At 33.6% G+C, this 18,605-nt stretch overlaps 1 protein-coding gene across 9 annotated transcripts in view; it reads right to left on the reverse strand.

The window, feature by feature from the left end:
- Positions 1–2,286: 2,286 nt before the first annotated feature.
- The window catches only part of C3H18orf63 (chromosome 3 C18orf63 homolog), a 33,038-nt gene continuing 16,719 nt past the window's right edge, over positions 2,287–18,605 (reverse strand). For 6 of the 9 annotated variants that reach the window (XM_087961459.1, XM_087961457.1, XM_026669887.2 and 3 more), the window contains 9 exons: positions 17,729–17,770; positions 16,162–16,238; positions 14,796–14,905; positions 13,186–13,282; positions 12,955–13,031; positions 10,430–10,613; positions 7,501–7,579; positions 6,627–7,399; positions 2,287–3,469 (listed from right to left, as the gene is read on the reverse strand). In XM_087961459.1, the coding sequence (XP_087817585.1) occupies positions 3,386–3,469; positions 6,627–7,399; positions 7,501–7,579; positions 10,430–10,613; positions 12,955–13,031; positions 13,186–13,282; positions 14,796–14,905; positions 16,162–16,238; positions 17,729–17,770 (1,523 nt within the window). In that variant the 3' untranslated portion in view covers positions 2,287–3,385. The remainder of the gene's footprint in view (positions 3,470–6,626; positions 7,400–7,500; positions 7,580–10,429; positions 10,614–12,954; positions 13,032–13,185; positions 13,283–14,795; positions 14,906–16,161; positions 16,239–17,728; positions 17,771–18,605) is intronic. The other 3 variants (XM_087961465.1, XM_087961464.1, XM_087961461.1) reach the window with 2 other exon arrangements.

The following is an 18,605-nucleotide window of genomic DNA, read 5'->3' on the forward strand; positions in this document are numbered from 1 at the left end:
TTCAATTCCATGTGCATGTTTTAAAATTTTTGAAGATACAATGCAGGAGATTTGTTGGGCAGGGATATTAAACTATTATGATTTCTGTTCATCTGCTTAAAAGATGCAGAATCAGGATGACCTCTGGAGTCACTATATGCTTTTACATTTCTACAACAAGAGATCAGCATTACAGCAGGCAAAGAAGTGTCCTTATAATTCATTTCTGTTTTTGTGTTTGGATTCATAACTTTTAAGAGATTCTGTGGAAAATAACTCTGCCAGAAAATTTAAAGGACATTCAAAGGCAGCTTGATGAGCTCAACCATATGGGTGATTCATATAGCTAAAATATTGTTTGGACCATTTTTAAGGGTTGTATCTTTTCTGAACTATTCTTTTCTAGAGGAAGATTCAGAGTTACCTGAATGCTGAGATTATCTGTTGTTAAGGACACACCTTTGGCTCATTCAATTATTATTATGGAAACTATTTACTTTAAGAATGACCATCTTCAGGTCAACATTTAATAAATAACTGATTGAAAATCATGTCATTGAAATGATCTGCTATATCTGATCAGAAGGTCTCTATTCTTAAACTAAATGATTTTAATAATAATAATTTAATATCCACCATCTACTTCAGGATAGCTATCCTTGAACTAAACAATGCTAAAATTCTGAGATTCTTTTATGGATCTTTTTAATTATATTGAAGATATTAATTTAACAATGGCAGTATTTATTTGCTACATTTCTATAATGTCGTATTCCCATAGGACTCGTGACAAAATGTTTCTATTATCGCTGATGCTGCCTTTTTTTGACATTATCAATGTTTTGCATTTGCTTTCTTATGGTTTCATTACAATTCATTCACATCTTAGTATATTAGTTAAGATTTTATAAATTGCACAATCCACAAATTAAATCTTAGGACAATATATACAGTAAACAATTTTGAGAACTGCTATAAACATGTATGTAATACAGTAAATCTGCTGTAGTGTATACACACATGTATACCCAGAGAGAGTGGAGGTGGGGAGGAATCAGGAAAAGAGTGAGCTAAAAGACAGGATATAAATGAGAATAAAGAAATAAATTAGCTAGCTAGCTAATTGACATGCTGAGTGGGAATTCTGGAAGTTGCAGATCTAATGCTTCTACAAAATGCTAGGATGGAGAAAATAGGCATAAGTCAATAACCCCGGATACAGTACAATGAAGTTACATCAAATTTTAATATTAGGTACAGAACAATTATATGTGCAGATATTACTCCATATTAAAATCTACCTTTAGGGAAAACTAACATGTTTGGGAAGAGCTATAACTCAGCTTTTTTTGTTCAAATACCGTGTTCTGTATAACTGTAAAACTAAAAAATCTGTAAATTTATCTTGGAATATAAATCCTTTTCAACTCAGTGATGCTTGTTCAAAGTACACATGTATAAGATTATATTTGCATGCAGAATATTCTGACAAATTACTCCCACTTTATAAAGCCTTTAAATTAAACCACTTATGCATATTAGAATTCAAATGATTTACAATAAAGCATGATTACAATTTTTTGATTCATACACCAAAGAATCAAGATGCATATTCTTTAAGCCAATCAAGTTAGGCCTGTACATCAGTACAATTATTTAGTATAATTTTAAAGTACCTTAGCCTATGCTGCATTATAAATGCCTTTCTTGCAGAAACTGTTCAAAATTTTGTTTCAGGAGCAACACCTTCAAAGTGGGCATCTTGTTTATTTTGGTGCAAAGGAATATAAGTACATGCCAAAATAGGGTGCATTTGAATCTAGACCACTGTTGCTATTTTAAAGCTGTATTTTACCTTAATCTATTTCATAAAAAGCGAATCTTAATATGCAAAACTGCACGTGCTTTGTATTGTGAAATATGACTTATAACAATGGACACTACATATAGTTCTCAGTTAATGAAGGCAATTGGGACTGGAATGTCCATTGATAAGTGACATAGTCATAAAGTCATTTAGCAACAGCACTTCCAGGTTGTTGTTGTTGTTAAACAAATCCCACACCTCATAAAGTGAGGACATCACATGGTCACCATTCAGCACCATTGTAAATTTGAATATACACTAAAAAAACTGGTCATTAAATTAGGACCACCTCTATATAGTTATCATTTTTATAACTGTTACATATGTATAACTTGTTTAAATAATCTCTTGATATATTATAGATGCACATAGCACATTTATGATCATATATACCAATCAAAATTAGAAATTGTATATTGATACAGAAAGGAAGGAAAGTACGCAAGAATGTTCTTTTATTATTTTTCAGAGGAACAAATCAACTACAATAATTATGTAACAACTTCTAAAGAGTATATTTTGATTTATAATCACATAAGTACCTATTCTTTCATCTATAGAAGAGAAGTATGGTGTCTATAGAGGACAGAGGAAATATAAGAGAAGAAATCTCCAAAAATTTATAAAAACAGTCTGAATTATAATTTTTAAGGAAGTATCAAGAATTAAATTCATGTTTTTAACAAAAGTTTATGTTTTAAACAACAGCAAGAATAAAAACACTATTTCAAAACATTTGTGTAGTGTGAACAAATATTAGGGTTTTTTAAATCCCATTAGGAAATAGCAAAGAAACCACAATTAATGACATGCAAGGACGATTGAATATATGCTTTAGAGTAAAAGTGGAAAACTCCTGTTGCACCTGCAGTCCTTCACATTTTCCTGTCATTACTGCCTTAGATAGTTGTTGGCAGATCACCATTATGTTTACAGTTTTATTATAATTATAATTCCTGGTGTAAATTGAATGGTAAGCCAGGATTTGAACAAAATAAACCAGAATCCTATTTCATTCTTCCTCTTAATGCTGAGAATTAGAATTGTATATCTGCACCTAGCACTTCCTGGTTTTCTTTCTGCTGAGATCTAGATCTAAACTACAGTTAGCATTGCATATGAACAATAGCAATCTGTTTGGTCATACTAATTATACATTCAGAACATAAAAGTTATACTGGAGGTTATTGCCTGTATTGCTTCCATTATTTTCAATGCAAATAATTCATAAGAATGAGTATTATTTGCCCAGAGAATATCTGTTATTGGCAGCTTAAAAATTTAATCAGTAATTCTAATGTACACATAGAACAACTATGTTGTATGAGTTGGATTCTATGCACGAATTGGGGACTTATTTGTCTGTTTGAATGTGTATGGTTGGACTGCTGTGGGGGAAAAATTGGAACCTGGTCATTTTCTAATCATAAATTATTCAATCATGAAACAGGAAAAGCACAATATGAATTAAATACTTCAAGTCTTAAATGAAAACTCCATCACCATCCTTTCATGGTTTAGTTTCAACAAACCTCCTGTTTATTTTCTCTTTTGCATCTTTTTTCTATTTTGATGATTTACTGGTTCTTGTTTCTTAGATTTTGCATAACTTCGTTCTTTTTCCTGTCAATGTAATATATTAAGCATTAAAGTAAATTATATTTACATTTAAGAAAACCAAAATTGCTATAACAAATGTCATCTCTGTTTGTTACTAATTTATGTTAAAATGTATATATGATATACCAATCATTGTTGGCTGATTACCATTCATTTGTCTATCAAAAGCTATGATTTAAAAAGTAATCAAATGGACATGTCAAAGAAGTGAATTTCATTAGGCTGATAGTGAGGCACATTTGCACAGGTGATATGAAGTTGGTCTACTGTCATCCCATTTAATTTATGTATGTCAAAATAGTTCTGGAACAGTAATATGATTTAAAGATGAATTATAACCAAAAAAAGGATTTTATCCCTATTTAAATCTATGAATTTATTGAGCAAAAAAAAAAAGAGTGGAAAGATAAAAAAAAGAAAAGACAGTGCTGACCAAGATTTACGAAACTGGATTGATAACATATTTTCATTTCCTTCTTATGAACTGGCTCTTTATTCATGTAATGGAAAGTCTGATCAACATTATTTTGTGAGCTCAAGGCTTAAAGCTATATACTTGATTTTTTTTTTAAAAAAGAATCCTTTTTGTTGCTTGTGTGTAATTCCCCTCCTTTTGTATATAAATAAAAAACCCAAAATCAGAATATGGAACAGGGAATATGAATAAGAATATTTGTGAACAACTATTTATAAAAATTGTACAGCTATTTTTCAATTAGTCTTATTTTAATCTATTTTATTTCATTCATTACTACTATGCATAATAATATTCACAATGGACTGGTTGATCCAAAATGATGTGGTTTCTTTTCTTGGAAAAATAGCTTAGTAAAAGATTTTGAGACTTATATTTGCAAAATTGTTTTCTGGACCTACTTCTTTCTGGGTTTCTTTCAGGGTATGAGGCTGAGACTTCTTTGTTTATCTCAAAAGATGACCTATATAGAAGAAGGAATGTAATTCTGCTAGTTCTATTGGACATGTTGGCTTCTTTTGTTATGGTCAAATATGATAACTTGAGCTGTCTGGTTGGGCTGGGCATTGGGGTAATTATTTTGCAGTGCCCCTAGTCTTTCTTGTTGAGACTTGAAAAGAAGGTGGTTCTGGAGAATAATGATTCAATATCTAGGCCAGTAATTAATACTATTCCACAGGATTCTTGTCTGTTTATAATTTAGCATTTGCATGGAACTTCCAGGGATGATAACCCATAATTCTAGATATGATGCCATCAATACACCAATAAGAACTAACTCTGCTATTCCCTACTCTCTAATTTGAAGGAACCAATCAGTACCATTGATCACTACATAATTTGAATTGGAAAACAATTTGAAATTTAATGCATAGAAGACACAGGTGGTCCCTGGGTAAGGAGAAAGCTGAATTCCCAAAACGACATGTCTCCCCTTCCCTGAACTGCGAGATTGTGGGTGGTAACTGTGATGTGGGGCATGTCTTGTACAATTTGGCTTCCTGTGGCAGATGAAGTAAAGTGACAGTTATCTATGGCTTGCTGACAGCCTTCTTGATGAATGCAGTTGCTTTATCTCTCTCTCTTTCTGTATCTTTATTATTAATATTATATAGCTATAGCTTTTAAAACAATGCAGACTTCAATTCAGTATAAAACTGCATAATGCTAATATTATTTTCCAAATAGTTTTATAAATTTGGAATTTGGAATATCAATGACTTAATAAAGAGTACATTTGAAAAACAAAATTGATCTAAAATGGTTATATATTTGAAGTTTACACTAAAATTCAAAAGTATATATAATATTAATCATTATATAGTTAAATGAATTATCGTGGTCATTCATTCTTATGCAACATGAAATAGTTTCTTTAGGATCAGCAATAGAAATCTGGAGAGCCATTTGCCATTCCCCAGATTCTACAACTGCAGCGGATTACAAACATTTTGAACAATCTTGCAGCTCTGCTGTTTATCATCTTGGTTGATGCTATTCAGAGCTGAAATATCTACAAGATACAGTCTGCCATTTCTAGCTTAAAATATTCAATTCTACAACCTAACTGTTTTTAGGACATCAGCTATTAGACTACATATTCATACCAGTATCAATTCATTTCATGTTGATTTTCAAACAAAAGATACTCCTAACAGTCACTTTCTCTGTTTCTGTTTGTCTCTATATAAGACAATAGAGATTCAGAGAAAATTGGAGAAGTTCATAATTTTTCCAAGTTCCTAGGCCTAATATTGATTGTGAATATTAAAGGGTTTTAAGTTGCCCTGAACTTTTCTTCTTTGAAAGATTGATAATGGAAGTTAATGTATCTTAAAATTAAAAAGTGTACTACATGTTATAATATTTTAAAGAGCCTTTATGAGAATTATACAAATTTCAAAGGTTATATCAACTAATATTTTCTGCCATCTAATGTCATATAGTTCCTATTAAATATTCTTATTAAAGTCAGTTTCAAAGTTTTATTCATTTGTAACCTATAAAAGGAACTACATGAAAGGTAATAAAAGGTTAATCTTATATCTTGTTATTTCACAAATCAATACTTTTAATTTTAAAAGCTCAGAGATTTTCATGATATACAGACCAGGAAGTTTTCTATCCTGGTGCTCACTGCCAATGCATTATCAATATCTGGTTCAGGCCAATTTTTAAAGAAAAATCAATACATAACTTTTCTGCATAGCTCAGAATTTCTCTTTTTATGACCCTGTAATCCTTTAATTCGGGATACAGGGACAACGGGATGGAACTGAGTGCTTACTGGCCGGATGCCCTCCCTGTTGCCTTGGAGCTGCAACAGATTTCTTTGAATCCTAGTAGAGAAACATCTGCTGCTACTTAGGATTGAACTTCCAACCTTTCGTGTGGGAGCTGAGAGTCCTCACCATTAGGCCACCACACCCACTCTCTGTATATCTCAGATCTGATTTAATTAATTGACTTCATACATATAGACCACATAAACAATTTCATATGAAAAGGCAATAGGTGTCATGAGAAATTTCTGGTTAAGCATGAGGAGTAACATACTAAAAGTATATGCATGCAATTTGGCAGTCACATGCTTGCTCTCTGCTTTTCATTATTACTATGTGTAAATCAGTACCATGAAAAGCTCCTGAGCTGTCATGTTATGCACATCTATGTTATTTACAATACCTGCACATGAGGTCTTGAGGTCTTAGGGATGTCTTGATAGGACACTGATTCTTTCCAATCTCTTTTTCTCTTGGATTTATTGGATATTGTCAGCCTTTCGAATCCTGGACTGGTTAATCTGTAGGCATTTGTTTTTGTTTCCTTCATTGGATTTTGTATCTGATTTTGAAATATTCTGAGAGCTCCTTCAGCTATTTCCTCAGCTTTCTTTGACCTGAGAAGATTCTGACCTGGACTGAGATGTGCAGGATTATTCTGACAGATGCTTGCTGTGTGATGCTTTGATTGGTTATCAGCAGATATCAAAGAAAAATGTAGCTTTGTAGCTTTGGTTTTATTGGAATGTTTGGTTAAAACTGTTCCACTAGGTAAAGGGAGGTTTAATAGATACCCAACATCTTTATTTTCTTCTTTTATTATAAATTGGTTAGCTCTAATATTTTTTCTTACCTTCTGAGAAACGCTTTTATTTGTAACATTTTGAAATGATGTATTAGGTAGTGATTTGTTAATCTGATCTGCAATTGGGCTGAATACAGCCGATTTAGCAATTGCATGATCTGTTACTAGTTTTGGTAAATCTTTTGAAACATGTTTTCTTTTCTTTTCATGAATTCTTTTAGTGAACTGCCTATCCGCTTGCAGTAACTTTCCTTTGAAAATGGGTATGATCCTCTTGGTGTTATTTGATTTCAATGTTGAACCAGAATGTTCTGATATTTTCCACTGTTGTCCAATATTGTTTTTGTCTTCTACTCCTGCATGTTCATCATCTGCAGAAGTATATAATAGTTAAAGAAAATATTTCAGATGGTTGACTTTAAGCTCCACCTTGTGGCTATTATTTATAGTACATGCTTAAAGTTTGAAATACCTTTCTTTGGGATTACTTGAGTCAAAGGTACCTTGCAGTTCCTTCCTACAGTAAGGTTGGCTGGTTTAGAGTTTACTTTCTAAAACATGGGAACCAAATAGAACAATTTAAATCACATTACACATCACTAATTAATTTTATATATAATTGTAAATATTTTGGAATTAACAATTATAACTGAGTAATGCAATAGAAAATTTAATTTTCTAGATATTAGTAACACATAAAATACTATAATCTTCTCATAAAAAGTGACACTGGATTAAAAAAAATCCATTCAAATTGATCTGTATGTTTTATTAAGAGACTGAAAGTTAACAATAATAAGATAGTCTTTGAATTACAACCATTCATTCAATGACCGTTTGCAAAGGCGGTGTTGAATGAAAGAAACGTACGGCTGTTCCTCAAAGTTCTGGCCATTACACTGCCTTCATGATCAGATGAACAAAATGTGGATGCTTGGCAACCAGTTCATATTTATGGCAGGCTGCATAGTTCTGCTGTCATTGCCAATTTGCAATCTTCCCTGCTGGCTTCCCACAGGCAAAATCAATGGGGAAGCCAGTTAGGAAGGTTCCAAGTTGCTTGAGTAAGTTTTCTTCCTGGGGCCATTTGTGTAGTCCCTCTTTCCCGGCTTCACTCATCCTGCACCATTTTTCCCTCACCTCCCTGCACTTGCACACATGTGTGCTCCCTAGTCCCGCACTGACATTTGCTCTCTTCTTCCTCCCACCTCTGATGAGGCGTGCCTGGCCTGGCCAGCTTGTGGCTAGGCTTTGTGGTGCACTGAAGTACAGGGGCTGTATTTTGCAGGCTTCATACTTTGGAAAAGAAGAAAGGAAAGGAAATAGCAGCTTTAACCCATAGCTTGCCCAAAGAACTGTTTGCATAGAGATCCTAGATAGGGCCAGGCCAGGCACGCCTACATGCTGGGGGAAAGGAAAGGAAATAGCAGCTTTAACCCATAGCTTGCCCAAAGAACTGTTTGCATAGAGATCCTAGATAGGGCCAGGCCAGGCACCTACATGCTGGGGGAAAAAGAGAAAGGGAAAAGCAACCAAAAGCATGGAAGCAGAGGGCTAAAAGGGCATGGATGGAAAGAAAATAGGGTTGCTGCAATGTCCACACCTTCAGGCACAGGTCCAAAAACCCTTCTTTCAAAACTGGTGTAATTTCGAATGATCCCTGAATTAATGGTTGAAGTCAAGGACTATCTATAATTCATTCTAGCTTCAGTGCATTTGCTGGTATCAGCACTTTTCATATAAAGCTATATTACCAAAAGTAAGATATAGAGGAATTTTCACATAACACCTGGCAGCTATATCATAAAAAACATATTTTCTAAGATGAATTATCTTGTTTCTGCCATATAATAAAAATACTACTTTTAAACATTTCTGAATAAGATAACAGAGTAAATTAAACCTCGTTAGCCTTGTTCAGATTGAATGCATTTATGTTTTCATCTCAGATTTCAGCACGGTTAGTACCTGACTGGGCATGATACAACATCTGTTTTCAAATTAGAAATGGGACTAGATGCCATCTACATACTGACGCCTTCAGTATCAATTCCATTGTTCATTACTGCTTGCTGTGATGAATTTCTTTCAGAAATATCTAGAATACTTTGTTAACTAAAGCCAGATGGGAAACTAGTTATATTCCCTTCCTCCCTGGAAGATTTTCAGATTTTAAAATGATGTAATCAAATTACATCTCTCATTCAGAAAATGTCAGATGTAGGGAGCTTGTTTTTATTTTAATGCCAGAAAGAGTACTCATTGCCTTTGAACTGAAAAAAAAAAGGAACAGAGGCTTAATCTGCCTTCAATTACTAGCCAAAGATAGTACAGACACTTAAATGCTTCTTTTCATGTTTCCAACTTTCTTTTTTCTTTCTTTTCCATCACTGTAACATGGTGAGAAGATTATTTTATTTTTTAATGTTTGAGTAGGGACCTTGGAGGTCTTCTAGTCCAACCCCCTGCTCAGGCAGGAAACCCTATAATATCAATTCAGACAAATGGTTGTCCAATCTCTTTTTTAAAACTTCCAGTGATGGAGCACCTACAACTTCTGAAGCAAAGCTGTTCCATTCTGTTAACATATCACTGGAAAAAAAATGTTAGGCAATGTATGCCTTCTAATAACTAAATCAACAGCAAGAGCCATCTTGGTTTACTATATTTCATATTTATACAATATAGATTTTAAAAATGGATGGAAAATAAAATATAAGAATAGAAAATTGTCTCCTGTTTTGTAAGCACAAACTTTTAGACAAAGCCCATATATAAAACCTCAAAGCTACATCTGTAGGGAACAGGCAGTGCTATGCTGCAATGTGATCAACAGCTAATAGGTACAAGCAAACCCAAGTGATTTAAATTACAATTCAACTGCAGTTTTTAGAAATTACTGAGTATCTAGCCTTATTATGGAACATCTAAAAAATAAAAATAAGCAGTTTTGTCAGCTCTTCCTCCCTTATTTCTATTACTCAAGACAACTTAGATTAGACTTGTGGCTGAGTACTATCAAATAATAATATTGATATAAATCTCCATCTGGAAGTAATTAGTACATAATTCTGCAAGGAAGTCATTTTTATTTTATTTTTTATTATTCAGGTTTCTATAGAAAAATAAGTGTCATAGTAATCAGAATTTGCATTTAGCTAGTCCTTAAGGAATCGTTTTAGCTATTTATGGATATACCAGCTACATCGGTTTTTATCACAGCAAAAACACTGTGTCTGCTCTTAGTGTTGATTATCACACTTTAGCTGCCTTCTAAGTTATCATAATAAAGCATTAAAAAGATATATTGAGAAAAATGAAGATAATTGACTATGTCAATGTTTAACCAAGTATATGCCAATAAATGATACACACATACCCAGTCACATATATAGTATTACCTGAACAGATGCCGTTATAAAATTGTTTGTAGTACACACTGCTTTCTGTGTCATCTTAAAAGGAAATCCACATATATCAGGAATGGAAGTCCTCAGATCAGTAATAAAAGAATCTAAAATAGCTTCTATATCTGCTCTAGGAAAGTACTGTATGGGCTGACTTCTGATGCAACTGGAAGGATATCTGAATCAGTATTAAGGGATGAAATAAATAATTTGACAAATTGATATAAAAAAGCATCAGGTTTACCATAGATACAATGGCTTGAACGATAGGGATTCGTTAAAATAAAGGGAGTGAGTAAAATCTACTACAAGTACTTTCTGTACAAAGTCAGTGAAATGAATGAGAACTTCAGAAAAACTTGCTCATGTTTCAATTGTTTCAGCAAAGTCTGTTTGGAGATAAACTCATTATTTGATGATTAAGTTTAAATGTTGGTGTTGGAGGAAGGGAAATAAGAGTTTATAGGTTTTGGAGGCTCTAAGGATCCACTGGTACAGCAAGATTTGCTAGGTGAAGTTGTGTGGTTTATGTGTAATTGAGAGACTGGGACAATAAGAGAACAAGAAGAATTTGGAATGAAGTTGAGAAGAGATGGCAGTGGTAATACTGTTCTGTGGTGGGGATGAATTGTTCAGTCAGAGTTTAGCTGGCTGCAATTCGGTAGATCTCAGCAACACTGGCAGCAACATTGTAATGAGTAAATATAGCAGCTGTTATTGCTAGGCTTATTCACTCAACATTGGTGAGGAGCGGAGCCCTGATGGATAGCTCTGGTAGTAGCAATGGAACTAGTAGAAGATCAGAGTGAAGCATGCACTGCACTAAAGACTGTAGTCTGGAGCTAGAATGGCAGAAGTGACAATGGAAGGATATCTGTGATACTTCCATCTTCTAGGCATTCAACAACAATGGAGGAAGTAATGAAGCCAAGGAGAGCAGTGTATTATTGTTGTTGTTGTCATTTACACAACAATGTGAAATCATAGTTGGTCCTCATACACATTGGGTTTTTCACAAGAACCTACATTGTCAGTATGATAATGACACCTACGAGTATCAGGACATTCACTGTTGAATAACATCAACCATGGACTAGTTAAAAATGTGCTTGGTAAAAAATACATTGAAAGAATGAGAAAACTGCTAAAGGCAAAATTGAACAGTGGAAACACCATCAATGCCTGGGTCCTATCTTTGATACAATACACTGCTGGAATTATTAAGTGGACACAAACCAATTTGGACACTTTGGACCAAAAAGCACAAAAACTGATGACTATTCACTATGCATTATTTCTCTGTTGTGGTATTGATAGATTATACCTGCCCTGTAGAAATGGAGGCAGAGATTTAGAAGTCAAACAAATGGTCAAAGAAAAAAAGTGTGAACTGAGTAATTATGTAAAGACAGCCAAGAAGAAGATTGATGTAAGTTAAAAATTTGAACTTATGAATATACAGGAACTAGAAGCCCTGGAGCACAATGGGCATAAACTGTTACAAGTACATTAAACAGTTAAAGAAGAAAAACGAACATTGGAAGAATATCTGAAGGCAGGTAAAGAAGATGCAATGAAATCAGTAAATAGAAGTAGAATGACTGCACAGGAAAGCAATATAGAATAGAATAAAATTCTTTATTGGCTAAGTGTGATTGGACACACAAGGAATTTGTCTTGGTGCAAATGCTCATATAGTATCAATAGTAATACATGCCTTGGGGAAAAAAATCCTCAAATATCTGAAGCCCCACACCATCACATCATCAACAATGATAAAGTCACCGTCAACCAATTGCCAAAGATAATTTTACTTGAAATATCTTACATCCTGCAATGATACCTTTAGTATAATTAAACAACATATCCCTAGTCTAGGTTTTTAGGAAGTACTTGCTAGGTGGACAAAAATGCCAAATGTAATGTAAACTTCTGGCTAACTGTGCAACTGCCTATAACTAATGGCAAATCACTAGATACAGATGAAGTAGGGCATGAAGCCTACAGCCATACAGCCTTGTCAGGGTTAAGTCAAAGTTAATTGTTTGTATTCAGACTTGTATACTCTAAATAAATTTTGAAGCCTTTTGCAGAATTTTCCAGTTTATTTGGAAACTGACCATGATGCGGAAAGTTGGAAAAAATAAATAAATGGTTGGTATTTACACTTCACTATCTTCTGAAGAAAAATGGCTGCAGATGGGTTTCTATATATGAAAACACAAAATGTAGATAATCTACAATTAGAGCACAGAATTCTGCTTTAAGAAACTCAGTTTACAGTATATTGGGGGGGGAAATGGAACATGCATTGATTTATTTTACATTTATCTCATCAAATGAGAGATGACTGTGACGATGAAAGTTTATTTTTAATGTGGTAAGAGACAAAAATTTATTTAACTTTACAACTAATATTCAGTAAGGGAGTATTTTAATAGCATATTTTCATATTATAATCTTGGCTCATGTTCCTAAGAAGGCCCCACATGAAAATAAATAAAACATATAAAAGATACGTAAATAATTGTTCTCCTATTCGTTTGAAATAAATGCTGAAATACATCTGTGAATCCTCTGGCAGAAGGTAGCCATACTAAAGATAAAATATATACATAAGATAATACATAATAATAATTTTGTCAATTGATTTATTATTTATAATTGAATACACACACACACACACACACATATATACATATACACACACATACACACACATACACACACACACACAAGTATACCCTTACCAGATTTTCCCAATGTAACTGTAAATCACTGTATGAATGAAACGGAGAATCATGCGGAATTAAATGACTGATACTCATTATCTGACCCATTTTCATACTGGCAGAGATACAAAAAGAATATTAGAAAATTAGTATTAAGCAGTAGAAACCATAATTATGTAACAGATATTTTGAACTAGGTTTGAAAGATGTGGACTTCTATTACTCTAAAATGAGCTAAGCAGAAACTGAATTTATCGTATTGCATTTATTTAATGCAATATAGTCATAAGGAGAAAAAGCAGACACAGAGTAAAATATATAGAAATAGAAATCTGTAAAGTTAAAATATATATATATATATATATATATATATATATATATATATATATATATATATATATATATATATATATATATATATATATATATATATATATATATATATATATATATTATATCCTTCAGCTTTGTTCGGGTATTTTCCCACGTCATAGTAGTGGTGCTTTTAAAGTTGTGGCATGTTTCAGCAGAATCTCATCTGCCATCATCAGGCTTTGTATTGTGTTCAAAAGCCTGATGATGTGAATGATGGCAGATGAGATTCTGCTGAACTAAAAGCACCACTACTATGACGTGGGAAAATAATCCGAACAAAGCTGAAGGCCATACATGTAAGTACCCATGAAAACTTAAGAAAACAAATATATATATATATATATATATATATATATATATATATATATATATATATATATATATATATAAATAAATTTGTTTAGTTTATTATTATGAATCAGCATTTAGCATACAAAAAGAGTAGACACATCTGGATTTAAATAATCCAAAAGCTTAAAGCGAAAGTTAAAAGGGACACCAAGTTCTACAAACAGTTGGGCATCATAATTACTAGATCACTGCAAATGTTCAGGCTGATTAAGAGTTATGAGATACAGAATTGAGATTGCTTGCTTGGAAAATTCCATAAAAGAAGAATGATCTGTTATTCAAATATGTCTATAAAGCCATACCATAAAATAACAAAGTTACTATTTCCACTTCACCAATCCACTGAAGCAGAAACATGGCTCAAGTGATATACCAACATCTGCCCCTCATTAGTATTGCACATAGAACTAATGAAAAAGTCCTACTGTAATATGATATTGGAAATGAAGTTGGTAGAAGCAAGGCTGTTAAAAACCAAACCTGCATACAGATGACTGGAACCCCATTGTAATTCCCAAATATGTTGCTTGACTGTTGTTCTAGCATTATTAAAACCCAAAGAAATAAACTATACAACTGGATTTTTTTCTGTAGGGTAGTCTTGCTCACAGATGTGAACTTGTTATTTAGAATTAAGTGGAAAGAACTAAATATTATACTTGAGTTTTCAAAAATGCCTGTTCAAATTTAAAGAAGATATTTGTTTGGTTATGTTACTACTCAAAGTTGTTTGTTTTTGAATTTATATTTTAAAAAATTAGTCTAAATATTCACGAAACCCTGAGAATGAAAACCTTTTCTCAGTAACTCCTATCACTTATATCTTTACTGTAATAAAAATATATTGTAGGAAAAGTTTCATTCATCTTAGTACAATTCCTTGTAAATTATGAAAAACATACCTTGGTAAAACATAACACCAATTACTTAAAATAGAATATTCTGAAATGACTGCAGTAGTATCATTGTTAAAGTTCTTTATGATATTTGTTGAAATATCAAAATCTTCAAGCTAAAATAAAAATAAATCAATACAGCAATTTTTGAAAGGTTAGGTATAAAAGTATAAAACAGAAAGTAATGTATGTTAAAATAATATTGCACAAAAGCTTTCATTAAAAGCTTTAGTTACTACATTTGTAATGGAAATTACATTTTAATAACTAAATCTCTTCATAAAAATCATGCTATAAAATTAAGGGATGCCTAATAAAGCAGTCATTTAAATCCTTTCAGACTTTGAAATTACTCTCAGTATGGATCTGTGATTTACAATTTACTGCAAAAATATGTATATTAAAATAAATTACAGCATTAAAAGAAAAATGCATGTTTTTAAATTTAAGTACCCAATTTTCTTTCTAATGAGTTAAAAATAACCAGTAAACCTTGATTGTGGTCATAATCAGAAATACACCTATAAATCGTGTTATTGTTGTCCTTCCTTCCTTCCTTCCTTCCTTCCTTCCTTCCTTCCTTCCTTCCTCCCTTCTTTTTCTTTCTTTTTGTCCCTTCAAGTCGTTGCTGACTCTTGGGATATGTTTGGATTAGTCACTGCAGTTTTCGTTGCAAGATTTCGGAAGCGGTTTGCCATGCCTGTTTACAATGTCTGAGAGTGAGTTACTGGCCCAAGGTCATTGATCTGGCTTTGGGCTTAAGGTAACACTAGAACTCACACTCTCCTGATTTCCGGACTGATGCCTTAACTTTTACACCTAATTAGTTTTCTCAATATCTGAATACCTTTCTTTTAAAATCTCACTGATAGATCAGAAATCACCAACACAACTCTTCAGTAAGATGAAGATTATGCCTGATAATTTTTGTATGCATCTGAGAGATATGATGATATATTAAAAAACACTTGTTTTCTTGGCAAATGTTCACCCAATAATTAATTTTTAAAGAGAAAATGTGTGTGTGTGTGTGTGTATTTTAGACCAGGGGTCTCCAACCTTGGCAACTTTAAGACTTGTGGACTTCAACTCCCAGAGTTTCTCAGCCAGCCAGCTTTGCTGGCTGAGAAACTCTGGGAGTTGAAGTCCACAAGTCTTAAAGTTGCCAAGGTTGGGGACCCTTGTTTTAGACCACAAGAAAAAATACATGGTAGTTTGGAGAAAAGAGGAAAGACAGAAATTAAAAAGTGAGATGAATGGCTTAACAATTGTTGATTTTCTATTATGTAAAAGAATCTTAAGTAGCCCTTGATGCACAAGCACAATGAAGCCCCATAAAATGCAAATGTAAAAAGTTACATTAATTCTGTACCTCAGGTAGTGGTAAACATATCCTGCATATTTCCACACTGATGCAAAGTTGAGTTTCTGATACAGTGATATCCACAACTGAAATAAAATTCATAAGATCCAGTATACAGCATTTTCATATATCCCTACTTTCCCTATAAGTGTATAAGAGAAAATTTATACTGAATTCTAAAGCAGGAGTGACCAAGTGACTTAACAGTCCATGAGTCCATAAAGTTTAAGTGAAATCACATTTTTTATTTTTTAATAAATTTTAATCATTTTAATTTAATATTTTTTAAATAATTGCTTGTGGTTGCTTACATCTTTAAATATTGCTAAGCAGGACCAGGACCAGGGGTGGGATTCAAATTTCTTAACAGCTGGTTCTGTGGGTGTGGCCTAATTTGTGGGTGTGGCTTGGTGGTCATGTGACTGAGTGGGCATGGCTTTTATGTAAATATTATAAATATTTATGTAAATATTGATTTTTTTTTAATTAAAAAAGAGCAACTTTTACCCAAAAGCAGGGAAAGCAGGCAGGCAGATTGAGTTGCTCACAGAATCACAGATTCACAGAGATCTATCTATCTGCAATCGGCTATCTGAGTCTGTCACATAAAATTTGCTAGTAAGCAAACTCACAAGATTAACTCACAACACACCATGTATGTAAATATTGAATTTTTTATTTTTAAAAAAGCAATTTTTACCCTAAAGCAGGCAAAGCAGGCAGGCAGATTGAGTTGATCACAGAATCACAGGTTAACTTAGAGATCTCTCTATCTGCAATCAGCTATCTGAGTCTGCACTGAAAAGCTTCAGTCCTAAGAAAGGTTCGGTTCTGCTTTCTGCTCTTCCAAGGATTTCCTGCTTTCTAGCTAATCTAAATCTCCTGGCAGAGCAGAACAGCTAATGGTGGAGGAGGCGGGAGGGAAGGAAAAATAGCAACTTACCAAACCAGGCAAGTTGGATGGCTCGCTTCCCAGGTAAGGAATGAGTGGGCGAGGCGGGCCGGGGCCAGCCAATGGAGCGATTTGCCAGTTCTCCGAACTGGGGACAATCGTGTGTGCAGCGTTTGTAAGAAATCATCAGCTGTGCCACCTGGACAGCTGACAAGTGCTGCGCTTGGGTGCGTTTAAAAATCCTCGTTTCCTGCTTTTTCAACCTTAGCTGTGCCGTGCAAAACAGCTGAGAAGGGAAAAGCAGGGAATAAAAGACAGCCTAGAGCCCGGGCAGACGGGTGGGCCAAACACCAAACTGGCTCTTTGCAGCTACATATTCTATAGAACCAGGCCAAACCGGTAGCATCCCACCCCTGAACAGGACTAACAAGTAAACAAAGCAGTGGTATAGGTCTTCATTATTTGCTTGCATGGTGACTCTCAGTCTTGATTTCAATCATTTTGATAGATAAATTTATATGCCTAGCAGTTGCTCAACTGATAATCTCTGTAGGTTACATTTGATATACCATTGATTTTCTTCATTCTTTTTTTTTTTTTTAACCAAGAGCATGTACAAAATATATCTAAGGTAATTCCAGGTCTTTAAGAGTGAAAAAAAATATTTATTCATAGTGTACTCACCAACTGCATTTTGCTTTCCCATCTGTGACAAAAAATTTCTCCCTTAAAAATATGAAAATGCTGTATTATAACTCAAAATTAAAACTTTACGAAAGCAATGTCTGATGAGGAAAATATGTTTATATTTTGTTATACATTGTTTATGTAATGTTTGCATTGCAACATATTCCTTATGTATTAAAGAGGGATGTATCATTTGATAAATGGCCACAGGGAGAGAAGCATGATTGGGTCTGGGCGGTAGTTAACTCCTCCTTGGGAGAGGGAATGGTCCCATCAGTTCTTAAAGAGGCTTAAAGATCCTCCCCTCTGGCCTCCATAACTAAAGCTTGGAACCAAAGTCCATTAACTAAGATGACACATGGCTCTGGTCTTCTTGCATTCTGATCCAGGTTCTATGTCAAGGCCCTAGGACTTCTCTACTTAACTGGGCCTCCAATCTTCTGGAGGAGGAGTCATGTCAGGTGGAAGCTTCTCATGAATGGCCATAAAAATCCTAGGGAAGAGATAGGAACTAAGACAGTGGTCCCAATTACCTGATGGTTCCTGGCAAAACAGTAACTACATCACTGCTCTTGAACCTGCTTTTTAAAAGCTATAAATGTACCATCCTTAAATACATATCATAACCTAGCTCAGCAATATTGAGTCAGCCAACCTAATTAGGGAATTGGTAGATTGCAATTTCAAGAGGAAAGTGCAGATTTTAATGGTATCTAAACATATTTATGTTGACCATAACTACATAAAAATAAAGCAATATGTATATTACTCACATACACATATAAAATATTGTGCAAACTTTCAGTTTTGAGGAATTTTCAAATGATAAAGAATTGGAGGTAGAAGTGGCTGATCTTGAAATTATACAGTCTAC

The sequence above is a fragment of the Notechis scutatus genome, chromosome 3 (assembly GCF_049901735.1).
Source record: "Notechis scutatus isolate UNSWTSFEM ecotype Mainland chromosome 3, rNotScu1.2, whole genome shotgun sequence".
Classification (NCBI taxonomy): domain Eukaryota; kingdom Metazoa; phylum Chordata; class Lepidosauria; order Squamata; family Elapidae; genus Notechis; species Notechis scutatus.